This window comes from Calcarisporiella thermophila (assembly GCF_041956535.1).
Source record: "Calcarisporiella thermophila strain CBS 279.70 unplaced genomic scaffold VTP21scaffold_29, whole genome shotgun sequence".
In the NCBI taxonomy this organism is placed as follows: domain Eukaryota; kingdom Fungi; phylum Calcarisporiellomycota; class Calcarisporiellomycetes; order Calcarisporiellales; family Calcarisporiellaceae; genus Calcarisporiella; species Calcarisporiella thermophila.
The window spans coordinates 19,393-32,387 of NW_027192219.1; the positions used below are offsets into that span (position 1 = coordinate 19,393).

The following is a 12,995-nucleotide window of genomic DNA, read 5'->3' on the forward strand; positions in this document are numbered from 1 at the left end:
GTCCACTTGATCAGAAGCTGAGTCTTGATTATTGAAAAAGATCGCCCTTACGATAAGTACAACGATTACATTGGTTTCACGTACAGGCTATTCACGACAACTACGATACACGCATATCGATTGAACGTCTATCGATCAAGGACCTATATCTCGTTATGTTAAGTCCATTGACATTAACTTCATGTAATATATGGAAATTAAATAAAAGTTTCCATTAATTGATCAAAAAAAATATTAAGAATGGTCACCCTTGGTTGGCGTAGTGGTTTGGGACCCCGGAGCCAAATCACTAGGTAGCGGGTTCGATTCCCGTAGGCGACACCCGTCCATGAGAGTTTGCCGGGTTTTTCTCAGGACTCAACCGCTATTAATAGTATAGCAACAAGCAAGTAATATCAAGCGGCTACAAAAATAGGTAGCAAAAATCCTTAGGAGAAATCCGACTATAAAAATGGGAGGCCAGGGGCAGTACCTGAGTGATTTTGACGTAGAAGTCTACCCTTCCATTCCCTTCAGATAAAAATCATCAAGTGGAAGTAAAAAATACATCCTAAGGGAGAAAAAAAATAAGAATTACCTGATTTTCACAATCTATTATAAACTGTCTGTATATATAGTCAAATACTTTTCTATTCTTGACATTTCTGGAAATCCCAGTTTCGATTCTGCTAGGTATATGAACCAAAATTTTTCAAACGATATATCCTCTCTGAAGGACATTTCTTATATTCTTATTCACAATTGGCTGCGAAACTTCAATATGACAAATGACGAATGAATTCTAATTTTATACCACTGTAGAAGTTAAACATAGTAGATGGTAGGGTGATCGAGTGCTTCTTTGAATATCAATTTTTTACTTGTTATCAAGTCATGTAAGCAATAGGAAAAAGATATTACAAATACATTAAGTACACATAAGGAAAAAAATTGCTGTTTGAATATTGCGAATTTACGAACGTTCTCCGCGAAGACGACGAGCAAGCTAGAAAAAAAAAACTTAATTTCCATGACTTCAGATATAACAATAAATGAAACATACCTGAATGTCTTTGGGTTGAATTGTGACTCTCTTAGCATGGATAGCAGCAAGATTGGTGTCTTCGAATAGAGAGACGAGATATGCTTCAGAAGCTTCTTGCAACTGTTAACATGATTAATGTCTATTCTTGTAATATTATATATAATGTGCAAACTTACTGCACCAATCGCACTCGACTGGAAGCGAAGGTCAGTCTTGAAGTCCTGGGCAATTTCTCTTACTAGACGCTGGAACGGCAATTTCCTGATAAGCAGTTCTGTTGATTTTTGATAGCGACGAATTTCACGCAATGCGACGGTACCTGGGCGGTACCGATGAGGCTTCTTTACACCACCAGTAGCGGGTGCAGACTTACGAGCGGCCTTCGTCGCAAGCTGCTTACGAGGTGCCTTACCACCAGTGGATTTACGAGCGGTTTGCTTTGTGCGAGCCATAATGATGTTATTTGGAAATGAGTTTGGAAAGGGATGAAAGGCGGGCGAAACAAATTCAATAATTAAAAAATGCGCTGTGGCTAACCCGTAGCTTCTTTTATAGTCAGCTCTGAGGCGACGTGGGCGCCCGCTGCCGATAAAAATTTTCGCGCGAAAACGCGATCCCCAAATTGAGATAGACATCAAGATCCATCCAATCGCAGATAAGCAAAATTTTTACGAACTGTCGCGAAATTGCTATTTAAACTTGTGACAATTGAATTTCCCTCCTGGTTTATCCCAACTATTTCTATTTTACAAATTTAGTCTCTTTACTCTTATCAACAATGTCTGGACGTGGTAAAGGAGGAAAAGGTCTTGGAAAAGGAGGAGCAAAGCGTCACCGCAAGATCTTGCGTGACAATATTCAGGGCATTACTAAACCGGCTATCCGCCGTCTAGCTCGTCGTGGAGGTGTCAAACGTATTTCTGGTCTCATTTACGAAGAAACAAGAGGAGTACTTAAGACATTCCTTGAAAATGTCATCCGCGATGCTGTCACATACACTGAACATGCCAAACGCAAGACAGTCACCTCTCTTGATGTTGTCTATTCGCTTAAGCGCCAAGGTCGCACTCTCTACGGTTTTGGTGGTTAATTCATGTTAAATTTGTAACATTTTATTTTCTCATTCAAAGCTATTGATTTTTTTTGTTCTTTTTTGTACCATAATTGTCTTCGATTAAATAATGGCAAGTAAAATGATTGTTTAATAACACGTTTGTTCGAAACAAATTATAATTGCATTTGAACTGAATAATTAGGACCTATAACAATAGGTTTAAAATCACAAATTAGGTGCTATTGTGGAGTTTTGATATTGTAGTATAACAATAAAGCCACAGAATTTCACAATTATTCAAGAGTATTTATTTATATTAAATTGGTAATGCACATATTTCAAACACTAGGAAAAGGTTATATTACTGTACAGGAAATAATGGTAGAGCGTATAAAAAGCGGAGTTTGGAAAGAAAAAACTTTTCACTTGGAGCTAGTGTACTTCGTCACAGCTTTAGTTCCTTCTGAAACAGCGTGCTTTGCTAATTCACCAGGAAGTATAAGTCGAACAGCAGTTTGAATTTCTCGGCTTGAGATAGTCGAGCGTTTATTGTAAGCAGCGAGCTTGGAAGCCTCCGCTGCAATCCGTTCGAATATATCACCAACAAAGCTATTCATAATTGACATGGCCTATATAAAAGTAAAGGCATTTTTAGAGTGATTCAAGAACATATAAAACTCGGTACCCACCTTGTTAGAGATTCCAGTATCGGGATGGACTTGCTTAAGCACTTTGTAAATGTAGGAATGGTACGTTTCCTTGCGCACCTTCCTCTTCATTTTGCCGCCTTCACCTTTAATCTTCTTTTCTTTCTTCTCGATAGGAGCTGCCGTCTTCGCTGGAGCTTTACCTCCGGTAGAAGCGGGTTTTTTCTCAGCTGGCTTCGGTGGCATAGTTGAATAGAAAATACGAGGAAAGATTGAATATGGGTGCTGGATATCGCGGAATGTGCTTCAAAAGTCCTCTTTTTATAGTTCCTTCACTTTGTACTAATTTTTTGAATTTTTTTTTTGAAACGCGAAACCAATTTCGCGCCAAAAGTTAAATTGTGGCTAGGTTTCGCGAAAACGCGAAAATTTTTTTCGCGTGATCGTAAAAAAAAAATTCAAAAAATTAGTACAAAGTGAAAGAACTATAAAAAAGCCGCAGTTTTATGATATGTTTGGACTAATTCTTCACAAAAAACTTATATAATTTTCGATTCTCTTTCCAAATTAACGAATAATAATCAATATGTCTGGTGGAAAATCTGGTGGTAAATCTGGAGGCAAAGCTTCGTCTGGCAAATCTTCAAGTTCACGCTCGGCTAAGGCGGGTTTGCAATTTCCAGTCGGTCGTATTCATCGCCACTTGCGAAACGGCAATTATGCACAGCGTGTCGGTGCTGGCGCCCCTGTGTACTTGGCGGCTGTTTTGGAGGTAGGTTTCTAAGGTCCTTAGCCCCCTCATTTAGCAAGCTCTTACCTAAATCACCTATCAACAGTACCTAGCGGCTGAAATTCTCGAATTAGCCGGCAATGCTGCTCGTGATAACAAGAAAACTCGTATCATTCCTCGTCATTTACAACTTGCAATCCGAAACGACGAAGAATTGAACAAACTCCTCGGTCACGTAACCATCGCACAAGGAGGTGTGTTACCCAATATTCATGCTTCACTATTGCCTCAGAAGAGCAAGATGAAGAAAGGTGGAGAATCCCAAGAGGTGTGAGCGAGATTCAATCCTAATCTGTGTATATAGTTCGTTTCTGCTTAATTTTTTTCAATCTACATTTAATCACTTGCGAATTTTGAAATATATTTAGTATTGTATTTGCTCTCGAATCATTTATTTCATTCAAATTGAAATAATCCTTTTTCCTGGAAAAAGAATAATCTCAAATTTCATTGAATAGGAAATCAGATGATACTTTGTATCGATGGCGAATCGTTCTCAATTAATAATACTGGCATATCTTGCAAATTTCTTTATATATTTACAATGGTGATGACGAGTCTGAATAGCTTTTAAGCACCAGCATTGGCAGTCCGGAAGGGATACTTGAGATAAACATCTGAAGCCCAATTTCGTGCAAAGTAGAGCTGAAATTGTTGTGACGTAGTAGGAATTGGGGCTAATTATTGTTTCTTTAACTCAGCGTTATAAGAAATATAAAATTATCGTGTTGCCCTAAGAGGTGACTTGAACCAAATCGTTATCTATGAAACTTAGATTAACCGAAAAAATACGATCGGCTGCACGTATTGCGGTCACAATATCGCAAGAAAAGACCGAGGAGCTCGACTTAATCCTGGATGAACAAAATGATATTCATTTTATAACTTTAGAACTTTTACAGCACATCTCGAAAACACTGATCTCCAGTGAACGTGAGTCTGGAGAGGATATCGGTAAGAATTAAATTTTATGCGCATTCCTCATGTCTTCTCTAATGTCATGTCTCTAGGATCTTCGAAATTTTGGCTCCATAAACTCTTGGAGGGTACTAGTATTTATATCCCTCCGGTTAGTCCCCGAGAAAAGGTCTGTGAAATCGTATGCTACTTTCTTGTCCATCTTGTAATTTATTTTATTTTATAATTCAGAGCCCTGAACTCCTCCAACGTCTAGAAGAAATACGCACCGATCTTGCCAATAAGGAATACGCGCGTATGGTTGGGAATCCGAATCTTGCTGGACAATCTACAATACCTCTAGACTCCACAACTTATCAAGAAGAGCTTCGTGAGGCTACCAGAATAACCACGGGAATTTTTAACATCCTATTTAGCGTTGCGGCAGTATGCACTGCAATATTTTACGCCTCTAGAACAGTGACAGATGACCCAGGCATGGTAAAACACATTCACTTAACCCCTTATAAATATAGAGCGTTCTTATTTATTTTCTCCTTCGATTCATATATATGCTACGCTAGCGAGTGCTACTAGCCCTATCAGGAGGCATAGTCATAGCGTCTGCTGAAAGTTTCCTGTATTATCGATACTACGAGAACACTAACAAACCACCAGCAATTAACAAGTCAACACAGCATACATATGTGAAGTCAAAAACACTCTGATATTTATGTATAGGTTTTTATTTGTATACTTAATAAATACTCTTCAGTTATTTCGACTGTTCTTACACAAGGATCTTGCAAATACGCGTGATTTAGCTAAACTCCGCCCATTTTCTAATCATTTCAGTTTTTTGTGCACACAAGGCAACTCTTCACCGTAATCAATGTTCAAATTCATCGCCATTTTCTATATCTTCGTCGCTGCCTCCAGCGCATTCACAATTCCCAATGTTCTCAATTTTCAGAATAGACCGCTGCAATTCGGTGCAAAAGAATTAGGCTTGAGATTAATCTCCACCAATGATTACGCGCCTCCGGTATGGATGACAGAACCTCAGATTCAACTCCTAAAGATACAAGGGAAGAAATTCATCGATGTGACTGACGAACAGGTGCATGTCTAAACTATAAGGGGTGTCCTTAGGCATCGCTAATAATTTTTATTGGATTTTGAAAAGAATTTTAATCCTCAGCTGTTCTCTGTTGAGCGACCTGGTTAGTGATTACATAAATTTGACGATTCTATAAAAGGTGATCTCACTAACATTGTATTGTTACGTTAGCTATACCGAAAGATGTATCCCATCAAGATGAAGTGAAAAATCTTTTAAAGAAACTCTCGCTCTCAAACTTACGCACTACTCTTACGAAATTCACCTCTTTTCGCAATCGATATTATAGATCTAAATACGGGGTTCAATCCGCCTCCTGGCTTTATACTTACATATCTGATGTTATCGCTTCTAGTAAAAGCAATATCACGCTTATTAAGTATAAGCATGACTGGGAGCAATTTTCAATTATTGCAAGATTTCCTGGAACTACTTTTTCCAACGAAACAATTGTGGTGAGCGCGCATCAAGACTCTATAAATGCATGGCTTCCGAGTATTGGCCGTGCTCCTGGTGCCGATGATGACGGAAGTGGCACTGTTTCAATCCTTGAAGCATTTAGAGTCCTTGCCGCTTCTAATTATGCTCCCAAACGTACAGTAGAGTTCCACTGGTATTCAGCAGAAGAAGCTGGATTGCTTGGATCGCAAGCAGTGGCTAGAGAATACCGAAAACTAGGTAGAATAGTTGGAGGTGTGCTACACTATGATATGACGGGTTGGGCTGGAGGCAAGGAAGAAGTTATGGGTGTGATCACTGACTATGTTGACAAAGAACTGGTCGCTTTGGTAATCCGATTGATAGAAAACTACGTGTCCATTCCTTGGAAATACACCAAGTGTGGGTATGCATGTAGCGACCACGGTATGTTGATATTCACAATTTTTTTAGCTACATCTAATCCTTCCTCATTTTTTTTCCCGGAAGCGTCCTGGACCAAAAATGATTACCCAAGCGCTATAGCAACTGAAGCCAGATTTGAGGATACAAATCACAACATTCATAGTTCCGACGATACAATTGATAAATTGAACTTTGAACACATGCTTGAATTCTCTAAGTTGGCCGTTGGATTTGCCGTAGAAATGGGCTATGCGCACTGAGTTTGGGAAACCGACACTATAAATTATTGTATGATGCGTTTTTTTTCTCCGACCTGTCTTTGGGAATCATTTATTTATATTTGTAATTATAAGCATGATGATCCACTTTAAGGATCAGAACAGTAGAAAGTCTAGCATGTATACTTACTGCCATGAGTAGTTGATTTTATTTTATGAAATTAACGTTTAGGCTGTGTATAAAATACATATGGCCTTTACAAATGGGCTTGGCTCTGAGTGATAGGAGCCTAATATTGCGAGAGATTTGATTGCATATTTGGGTTGGGTTTTTTCAAGTTTTTAAATATTCCATCAGCAAATTCAATCTTCGTTTATATATTCTATGCTTAACATTGCATTCTGCTATAATAAGATAGTTTATCAACAGGGCTTTAATTTATGCCTACAACGATATTATTCAACAAGCTGTGCCTTTATTTTACCCCTCCGTTTCCTCTCATTGAATAAAAATTAAAATTGGAAAACATTTTATATCTGTTGGATTCCTAATAATTTCGATTTTTATTTTGGTCCGTATTTCTTTTCTCACCCTCAACAGATATTCAAGGGAGGAACTTCTAGATATACGCAATTAGCATCAATTCAAATTTTACATCTCGACAAAAACGATGGCATCGGGAAATGATGTGCGCGAAATTCTAGAGTTGCCAAGGAGTGCTACCTCTACTCCAAAACCAAGGTCAAATCGGCCAGAAAAAGAGAAGAAACCAGGTTTGATCATTTAAATGATCAGATCAAATTTTAAAGAGTGTAACCAAACCATTCTATATTGATCTTGCTCTAGATGGAATTAGTCGTGAGTTATATCAACTTATTGGCGGTGCTCCACCTGTCGCTCTTATAAAACCGACTTACAAGGCAAAACCAAATTTAAAGAAAAGAGCTGTGAGCTGGTGAGCATGTTTTTTTATTTTTTTTTCGTTTATGTCGAGTAATTAGTTCGGTTTGTTATCCTACAGGACTTGGAGAGGATTTATTAATCCGTCTAGAACAGATAATCTAGTGTTATATCATTGGGTAAAAGCGAGCGAAGATGAGAAGGAAGGTGGGTTATCAACTTTTACTCGCACTTTACGCATAAATTTAATATTTATAGCTCTATCAGAATATCGATTTGCAAAATTCAATCATACTACTGAGATAATTGAATACACAGACGACGATTATGTGAAGCATTTAGCCGATATAGATTGGACGAAGGAGGAAACCGATTATTTATTTGCTCTTTGCCGCACATACGACTTAAGGTTCCCGGTGATTACTGATCGCTATGATTTTCCAGGGAAATCGAGAACAATGGAGGCAAATATGATTTTTTTAAATTAGAGGTCTTGTCCATTCACAATAACGCACTGTGATAACTAGGATTTGAAGGATCGATATTACGATGTGAATCGAAAACTGCTAAAGGCTCGTTTAGCGACCTCTGAGAGCGGACACTTGGACAACCATGTAAAAATAAAAGCAATGGCATATGATAAAGCACGAGAAGTTGAACGTAAAAAGAATCTAGAGCAACTTTTTAGACGCACTCCTGAACAGATTGAGGTGAGCGGATCTTGTCATTATTTCATATATATTTTGATAGCTCACACACCTAATACTCCAATTCGTAGGAGGAAGAAGCTCTGTTTATTGAGGCGGTGCGAATTGAACAAAATGAAAAGAAACTGGCAAAGGAGCGAGAAAATGTGATGCGCTTCCTCCATACTCTAGAACCACTTCCAAGCCCTGCTTCAGGAAATCTTATTGCGACACCCACAAACATAACCTCCATGCAGAGTACAACAACTCCAACTGCGGACAAGCATAAGAAGAAGAAGCATAAAGCGGACGCAACACCAGCTTCCGAGTCTCCTACTGCTTCATTTGGTGAGTCGAGTAAGAAATCCAAATCACTTTCCGTCTCAGAAAACAAGGAGTCGCTCTCTGCTGCAGAAGTTGCTGCTGGTGTCGTGCGTAGTCGTGAGAAATTGGTACCTGGAGTGTATGTGCGCAGCCAAAAAATGCAGCAGATTCGGCAGAGTGCCCTGGCTAAGGTTACTAAAGTTATGGAGGAATTAAATATTGGCCCAAGACCTATAATGCCTACCCAATCGGTTTGTGCGAAATTCGAGCAGCTGCATTCAACTATTGTCACTCTGCTAGACATGAAGCGGCAACTGGATAGATTGGAACAGGAAGTAAAGACGCAGCGACTACGGAAATCTGGCGTGGGATTAAACACACCCATCGATGGGGAAAAAGAAAAGAAAGAGGGTGCCACAGGGGTACATATATAATATACTCAATACAAATGACTATTATTAATTTTTTTTTTGCACAGCAAAAGCGACCTGCCAACACTACGCCATCTGGAACACCTCGAAATATTAAAAGAGGGCGAAAGTAGTTTATTGCGGAAATATATTGCTTTCCCTTTTTATTGTATATTTTTTGCAATATTATTTTCTTTCTCTAGTTAGGATTTTCAACTACAGGAAATAAGTTTTAGTTTCAAATCTGAGCCCTCTGCGCCACGGATTATTGCCCTATATTGTCCGTTCTTATTTTTTTTTCTTTTCTTGCTTCCAAAGCATTTGTATAGCTTCTTTGTCACTAATAGTGGATCAATTCTAACGATTATCTTCTTTGTCCGCCTCGAATTCGCCCCCATCTGCGAAAAACCTTATTAGTTGTTGGATCTCTTTTTTCCCTTTTTCTGCCTTCAGGACTGTTTTATCGTTGATCTATTTTACTTTTTATGCTTTGTGAGTGAAATTACTTTCGCACTTGTCGAACAAATCACCTCTGGTATATGCCCTTATTTTCTTCTTAATTTTTTTGGAAGAACGGTACCGCTTTCTCGGATCTCAATTTCTTGCACGATAATCGACCCTCGAGTCGCATCGATTTCGAATCTCAAACTCTTGATTTCCAGCTTTTTCTTTTTTCTACCAGTAGTCAGAGATGTCGTCTCCTGGTGTAAGGCAGCAGGGAAAACGTCAAGAATACCCTTTCTCGAAACCAGGTGGCCAAAGGTATGCATTATCTGGGCGCTTATTCATGATTCTCTTTTTATTGACCGGCTGTTTTGTTGCAGGCCTGCCAATAAGGGCAAGTGGGGTTCCACTCCTCAGAACCAAACTGCTAATACCCGCGGCAGCCATGCCTCATTTCGTGCCGCCTCGCCTGCGGGTCGCTCATCTCCCGCCCCAGCTTGGAATATTGATAAACAAGTGGAGGTAACGCGTGATCCTGACACATTACATATGCATGACAGGATGTTGTATTTGTTGGTGAACATGATTGTGAGTAGAGTAGCTGACCAACATTTTTTACCGAATATGCACTGATGAGTGAATTATTTTTAGGGAATGCCTATTCAGGCGACTGTCAAGAACGGAATTAAATACGAGGGTTTGCTTCACGCAGCAAATCCTGACGGCGAGCTTGCGGTTGTGCTCAAACTTGCACGTAAAATATCTACGGATTCTGCTGCCGCACACGAGCCCTCTCCAGTGATACCCAATCTTGTTATTCAAGCAAAAGACCTGCAGGAACTTTATATTGCAGACTTGGACTTCACCGGAGCGCACCGAGCGTACGGAGAGCGTGACGCTTTCCGCACCGACACAGATATCAGTGGCCGTGGCGCAGAGTTCAGAGAGCGGGAACTGGAACGATGGAACGCAGAGGACCATCATGGATCATCTGAATTATTTGGCGGATTGGAAGAGGATGTTGGACTGGCCGACAACAATGCATCGCCAGGCAATGGAACATGGGACCAGTTTGCTGCTAATGAGCAGAAATTCGGCTTGACAACCGATTTTGATGAAGATATCTATACCACTAAGCTGAACCGTGACACTCCTGACTTCAAGGAGAGAGAGCGCAAAGCGGAACAGATTGCTAACGAAATTCAACGTAGCACTGCTTATAATGTACATGTGGCAGAGGAGCGTGGTATATCCGTTGATGATAGTGGAATGGATGAAGAGGATAAATATGGGGCTGTAGTTCGTTCGGGAAGACCTGATAGATATATGCCTCCTGCCCTTCGTAAATTACACGAGCAGCAGCAACAACAGCAACAACAACAGCAGCAACAACAACAGCAGCAACAGCAACAGCAACAGCAGCAATCTGTTTCCTCGCAACCCCCTAGTGCTAAGCCGCCTTTGACGAAAGAGCAGCAGAAAGTTGCACAAATTGCTGCTATAAAACAGCAGCTTTTAGCACCTTCTCCGATTCGCCATGCAGAACAGAAGCCTGCTCCAGTATCCCTTAAAAAACCCCCGATTCCAACATTGCCCCCTAAGGTGCTTGAGAAATTAGCCAAGATGAAAGCCCCTGCACCGCTTCCAGAAACCTCTTCTACCGCATCATCCACCACAACCACTACCACAACCACAGCCACCCAGAAATCAAGTCAGCGCGTTTCGAGCTTGCTTGGATCGGTTGGTAAAACTGAAATGGTATATTTTTGCAATACTTTAAATATACCGATGAATATGTTAATTTTTTTCGAACTTTTTCTCTTTTTTTAGCAGAAAACCACCGTCGACGGCAAACCCATTGAGCAAACTGTTGCAAATACCTTCCGTGCATTTGCCGATAAAGAGCGGGAGAAATTGACAAAAAAGAAACTATCATTGGTTCAAAAAGAAAAAGATAATCGCATGGCCGAGCTGATCAAATTTAGCAAGAATTTCAAGTTGAAAACCCCTATGCCTGATGACCTGAAGCCTATTCTCACAAAGTCTAAACAATCCGGGGGTGAGGAAGACGAGAAGAAGACTGCAGAGGGTGAAAAAGACAAGAAAGCGGTTGAGAAGAAACAATCCGAGACAAGGAAGCCGGCAGATACATCTGAAGTAGCAGCCAAAGAAATGGCGCCAAATGAGGAGGCCACAAGCAATATCAAATCTGAGAAAGCAGGAGCAACGCCATCCTCGCAGCCTGCGCCCACTAAAAAAGAGGAAACCGGTGAAGCACGACCTGCTTCTTTATCAAGTGCCTCAAGTAGCGACAAACCTTCGGGATCCTTCAAATTTAATGTCAAGGCTCCAGAATTTCGCTTCAATCCTACGGCTAAAGCATTTACTCCTGGTCCTGCAACTGGCCCTGCGGTTGGTAGTACAGGAGCAATCGCCCAAGATAAACATGCCGTTGCCTCTGCAGATACATCTCCATTTTTTGGAAACAAGCAATTGAAGAAGGGTCATATGTCGATTTGGAAAGCGCTGGGATCGCCGTTTGACAAAAACAAACCTCCCGAACCAAGCTCTGTTCGTGAGTATTGACCATTTCATCCTGAAACTCTGCGTAACTATAATAGCACTTTTTTATATTATTACTATAGAGCCGAGATGGCCTTGTGGTCAGCGCTCCTTCCGCCATCAATTCCAGGTGACAAATACATATGATGAGGATATATATGCACAACAAGTTCCCATTCCACACGCCTACCCTGGTTATGCGTATCCAGTGCCACCCTATCGGTATCCTCCTCAAATGATGGGCAATATGCACCCTGCAATGCAGCAAGCGCCGATGCAATATGTACCCGCTGGATTTGTTCCTGGCATGCCCTATACAACCGCGCCCATTCCTGGTGCACCGCCCGTGTATAGCCCGCAGATGCCACATCCTGTTCCTCCTCGTATGTGCTCTCTCCTCTTCCACTAGACTACCTATGTTTACTAACTTGACTTTGGCAATTAGAACCATACAACGCCGAGGGCTATCCCTCACCCCCCAGACCTCCAATGGGCCAAGCGATACCCCCGCAGATGTATCAGAGCCCCTACCATCAACCAGGACATGGTACGATTATTTTTCCTTTAACCTTCTTGGATTTATGTCTCCATAACCGTTTTATTCTCTTTAGCTCCAATGATGATGCGCTACCCGCAGGAAATGATGCCGCAGATGCCGCCTTCCAGCGTAATGATGTCGCCTGTCGCTCCTCAGCGCCCACCTCCTATGATGATGGACCCATCTGGAATTATGCATCCATATCCTGGTGATCCGCATCCGCCACAATCTCAACCACAGGGAATTCCACCTCCTCCGCCACCGACTACTGGCGGAATGGAGATGCCACCCGTCGAGCAATAGAATTCTTTTTTTTTTTTTGAGAGAAATGAAAGCCTGGTTGTGAAAGCTTGGTTTCGGGTTTGGATTTATTTGAGAATTTTGTCTAAAACATGGGATTGCTTTTTTTCTTTCTTATTTTTTCTTTTTTTTTTTACTTTTACTTCTTTCTTTTTCTTTTATTCTTTCTTTTTTTTTCTATTTTATTGTCTTGTCGTTATCTTCTTTTACTTGGTATTGGTTTCCTAAGTCTTGTTT

The 12,995-nt window shown here is 40.6% G+C and overlaps 8 protein-coding genes across 8 annotated transcripts; 6 read left to right on the plus strand and 2 right to left on the minus strand.

Moving 5' to 3' along the window:
- Positions 1-952: 952 nt before the first annotated feature.
- VTP21DRAFT_6744 (uncharacterized protein) lies at positions 953-1,476 on the minus strand (the record flags this gene model as incomplete). Its single annotated transcript, XM_069397408.1, has 3 exons — positions 953-985; positions 1,043-1,144; positions 1,201-1,476. 3 exons carry the CDS (start codon positions 1,474-1,476, stop codon positions 953-955), a joined length of 411 nt encoding a protein of 136 aa, XP_069246560.1.
- Positions 1,477-1,802: 326 nt separating this feature from the next.
- VTP21DRAFT_6745 (uncharacterized protein) lies at positions 1,803-2,114 on the plus strand (the record flags this gene model as incomplete). The annotated part of the gene is made up of 1 exon (XM_069397409.1): positions 1,803-2,114. One exon carries the CDS (start codon positions 1,803-1,805, stop codon positions 2,112-2,114), a length of 312 nt encoding a protein of 103 aa, XP_069246561.1.
- Positions 2,115-2,500: 386 nt separating this feature from the next.
- On the minus strand, positions 2,501-2,971 carry VTP21DRAFT_6746 (uncharacterized protein; the record flags this gene model as incomplete). Its single annotated transcript, XM_069397410.1, has 2 exons — positions 2,501-2,707; positions 2,768-2,971. The coding sequence occupies 2 exons, from the start codon at positions 2,969-2,971 to the stop codon at positions 2,501-2,503; spliced, it is 411 nt and encodes a 136-aa protein (XP_069246562.1).
- Positions 2,972-3,311: 340 nt separating this feature from the next.
- VTP21DRAFT_6747 (uncharacterized protein) lies at positions 3,312-3,789 on the plus strand (the record flags this gene model as incomplete). The annotated part of the gene is made up of 2 exons (XM_069397411.1): positions 3,312-3,497; positions 3,562-3,789. 2 exons carry the CDS (start codon positions 3,312-3,314, stop codon positions 3,787-3,789), a joined length of 414 nt encoding a protein of 137 aa, XP_069246563.1.
- Positions 3,790-4,279: 490 nt separating this feature from the next.
- On the plus strand, positions 4,280-5,140 carry VTP21DRAFT_6748 (uncharacterized protein; the record flags this gene model as incomplete). Its single annotated transcript, XM_069397412.1, has 4 exons — positions 4,280-4,469; positions 4,526-4,602; positions 4,665-4,913; positions 4,997-5,140. 4 exons carry the CDS (start codon positions 4,280-4,282, stop codon positions 5,138-5,140), a joined length of 660 nt encoding a protein of 219 aa, XP_069246564.1.
- A 164-nt stretch (positions 5,141-5,304) lies between these two features.
- VTP21DRAFT_6749 (uncharacterized protein) lies at positions 5,305-6,635 on the plus strand (the record flags this gene model as incomplete). Its single annotated transcript, XM_069397413.1, has 4 exons — positions 5,305-5,532; positions 5,599-5,635; positions 5,704-6,396; positions 6,460-6,635. The coding sequence occupies 4 exons, from the start codon at positions 5,305-5,307 to the stop codon at positions 6,633-6,635; spliced, it is 1,134 nt and encodes a 377-aa protein (XP_069246565.1).
- Positions 6,636-7,264: 629 nt separating this feature from the next.
- Positions 7,265-9,048, plus strand: VTP21DRAFT_6750 (uncharacterized protein; the record flags this gene model as incomplete). Its single annotated transcript, XM_069397415.1, has 7 exons — positions 7,265-7,367; positions 7,441-7,549; positions 7,616-7,701; positions 7,762-7,958; positions 8,022-8,204; positions 8,273-8,926; positions 8,983-9,048. The coding sequence occupies 7 exons, from the start codon at positions 7,265-7,267 to the stop codon at positions 9,046-9,048; spliced, it is 1,398 nt and encodes a 465-aa protein (XP_069246566.1).
- Positions 9,049-9,605: 557 nt separating this feature from the next.
- Positions 9,606-12,761, plus strand: VTP21DRAFT_6751 (uncharacterized protein; the record flags this gene model as incomplete). The annotated part of the gene is made up of 7 exons (XM_069397416.1): positions 9,606-9,676; positions 9,739-9,946; positions 10,010-11,116; positions 11,189-11,933; positions 12,004-12,303; positions 12,366-12,467; positions 12,532-12,761. The coding sequence occupies 7 exons, from the start codon at positions 9,606-9,608 to the stop codon at positions 12,759-12,761; spliced, it is 2,763 nt and encodes a 920-aa protein (XP_069246567.1).
- Between the last annotated feature and the right edge of the window lie 234 nt (positions 12,762-12,995).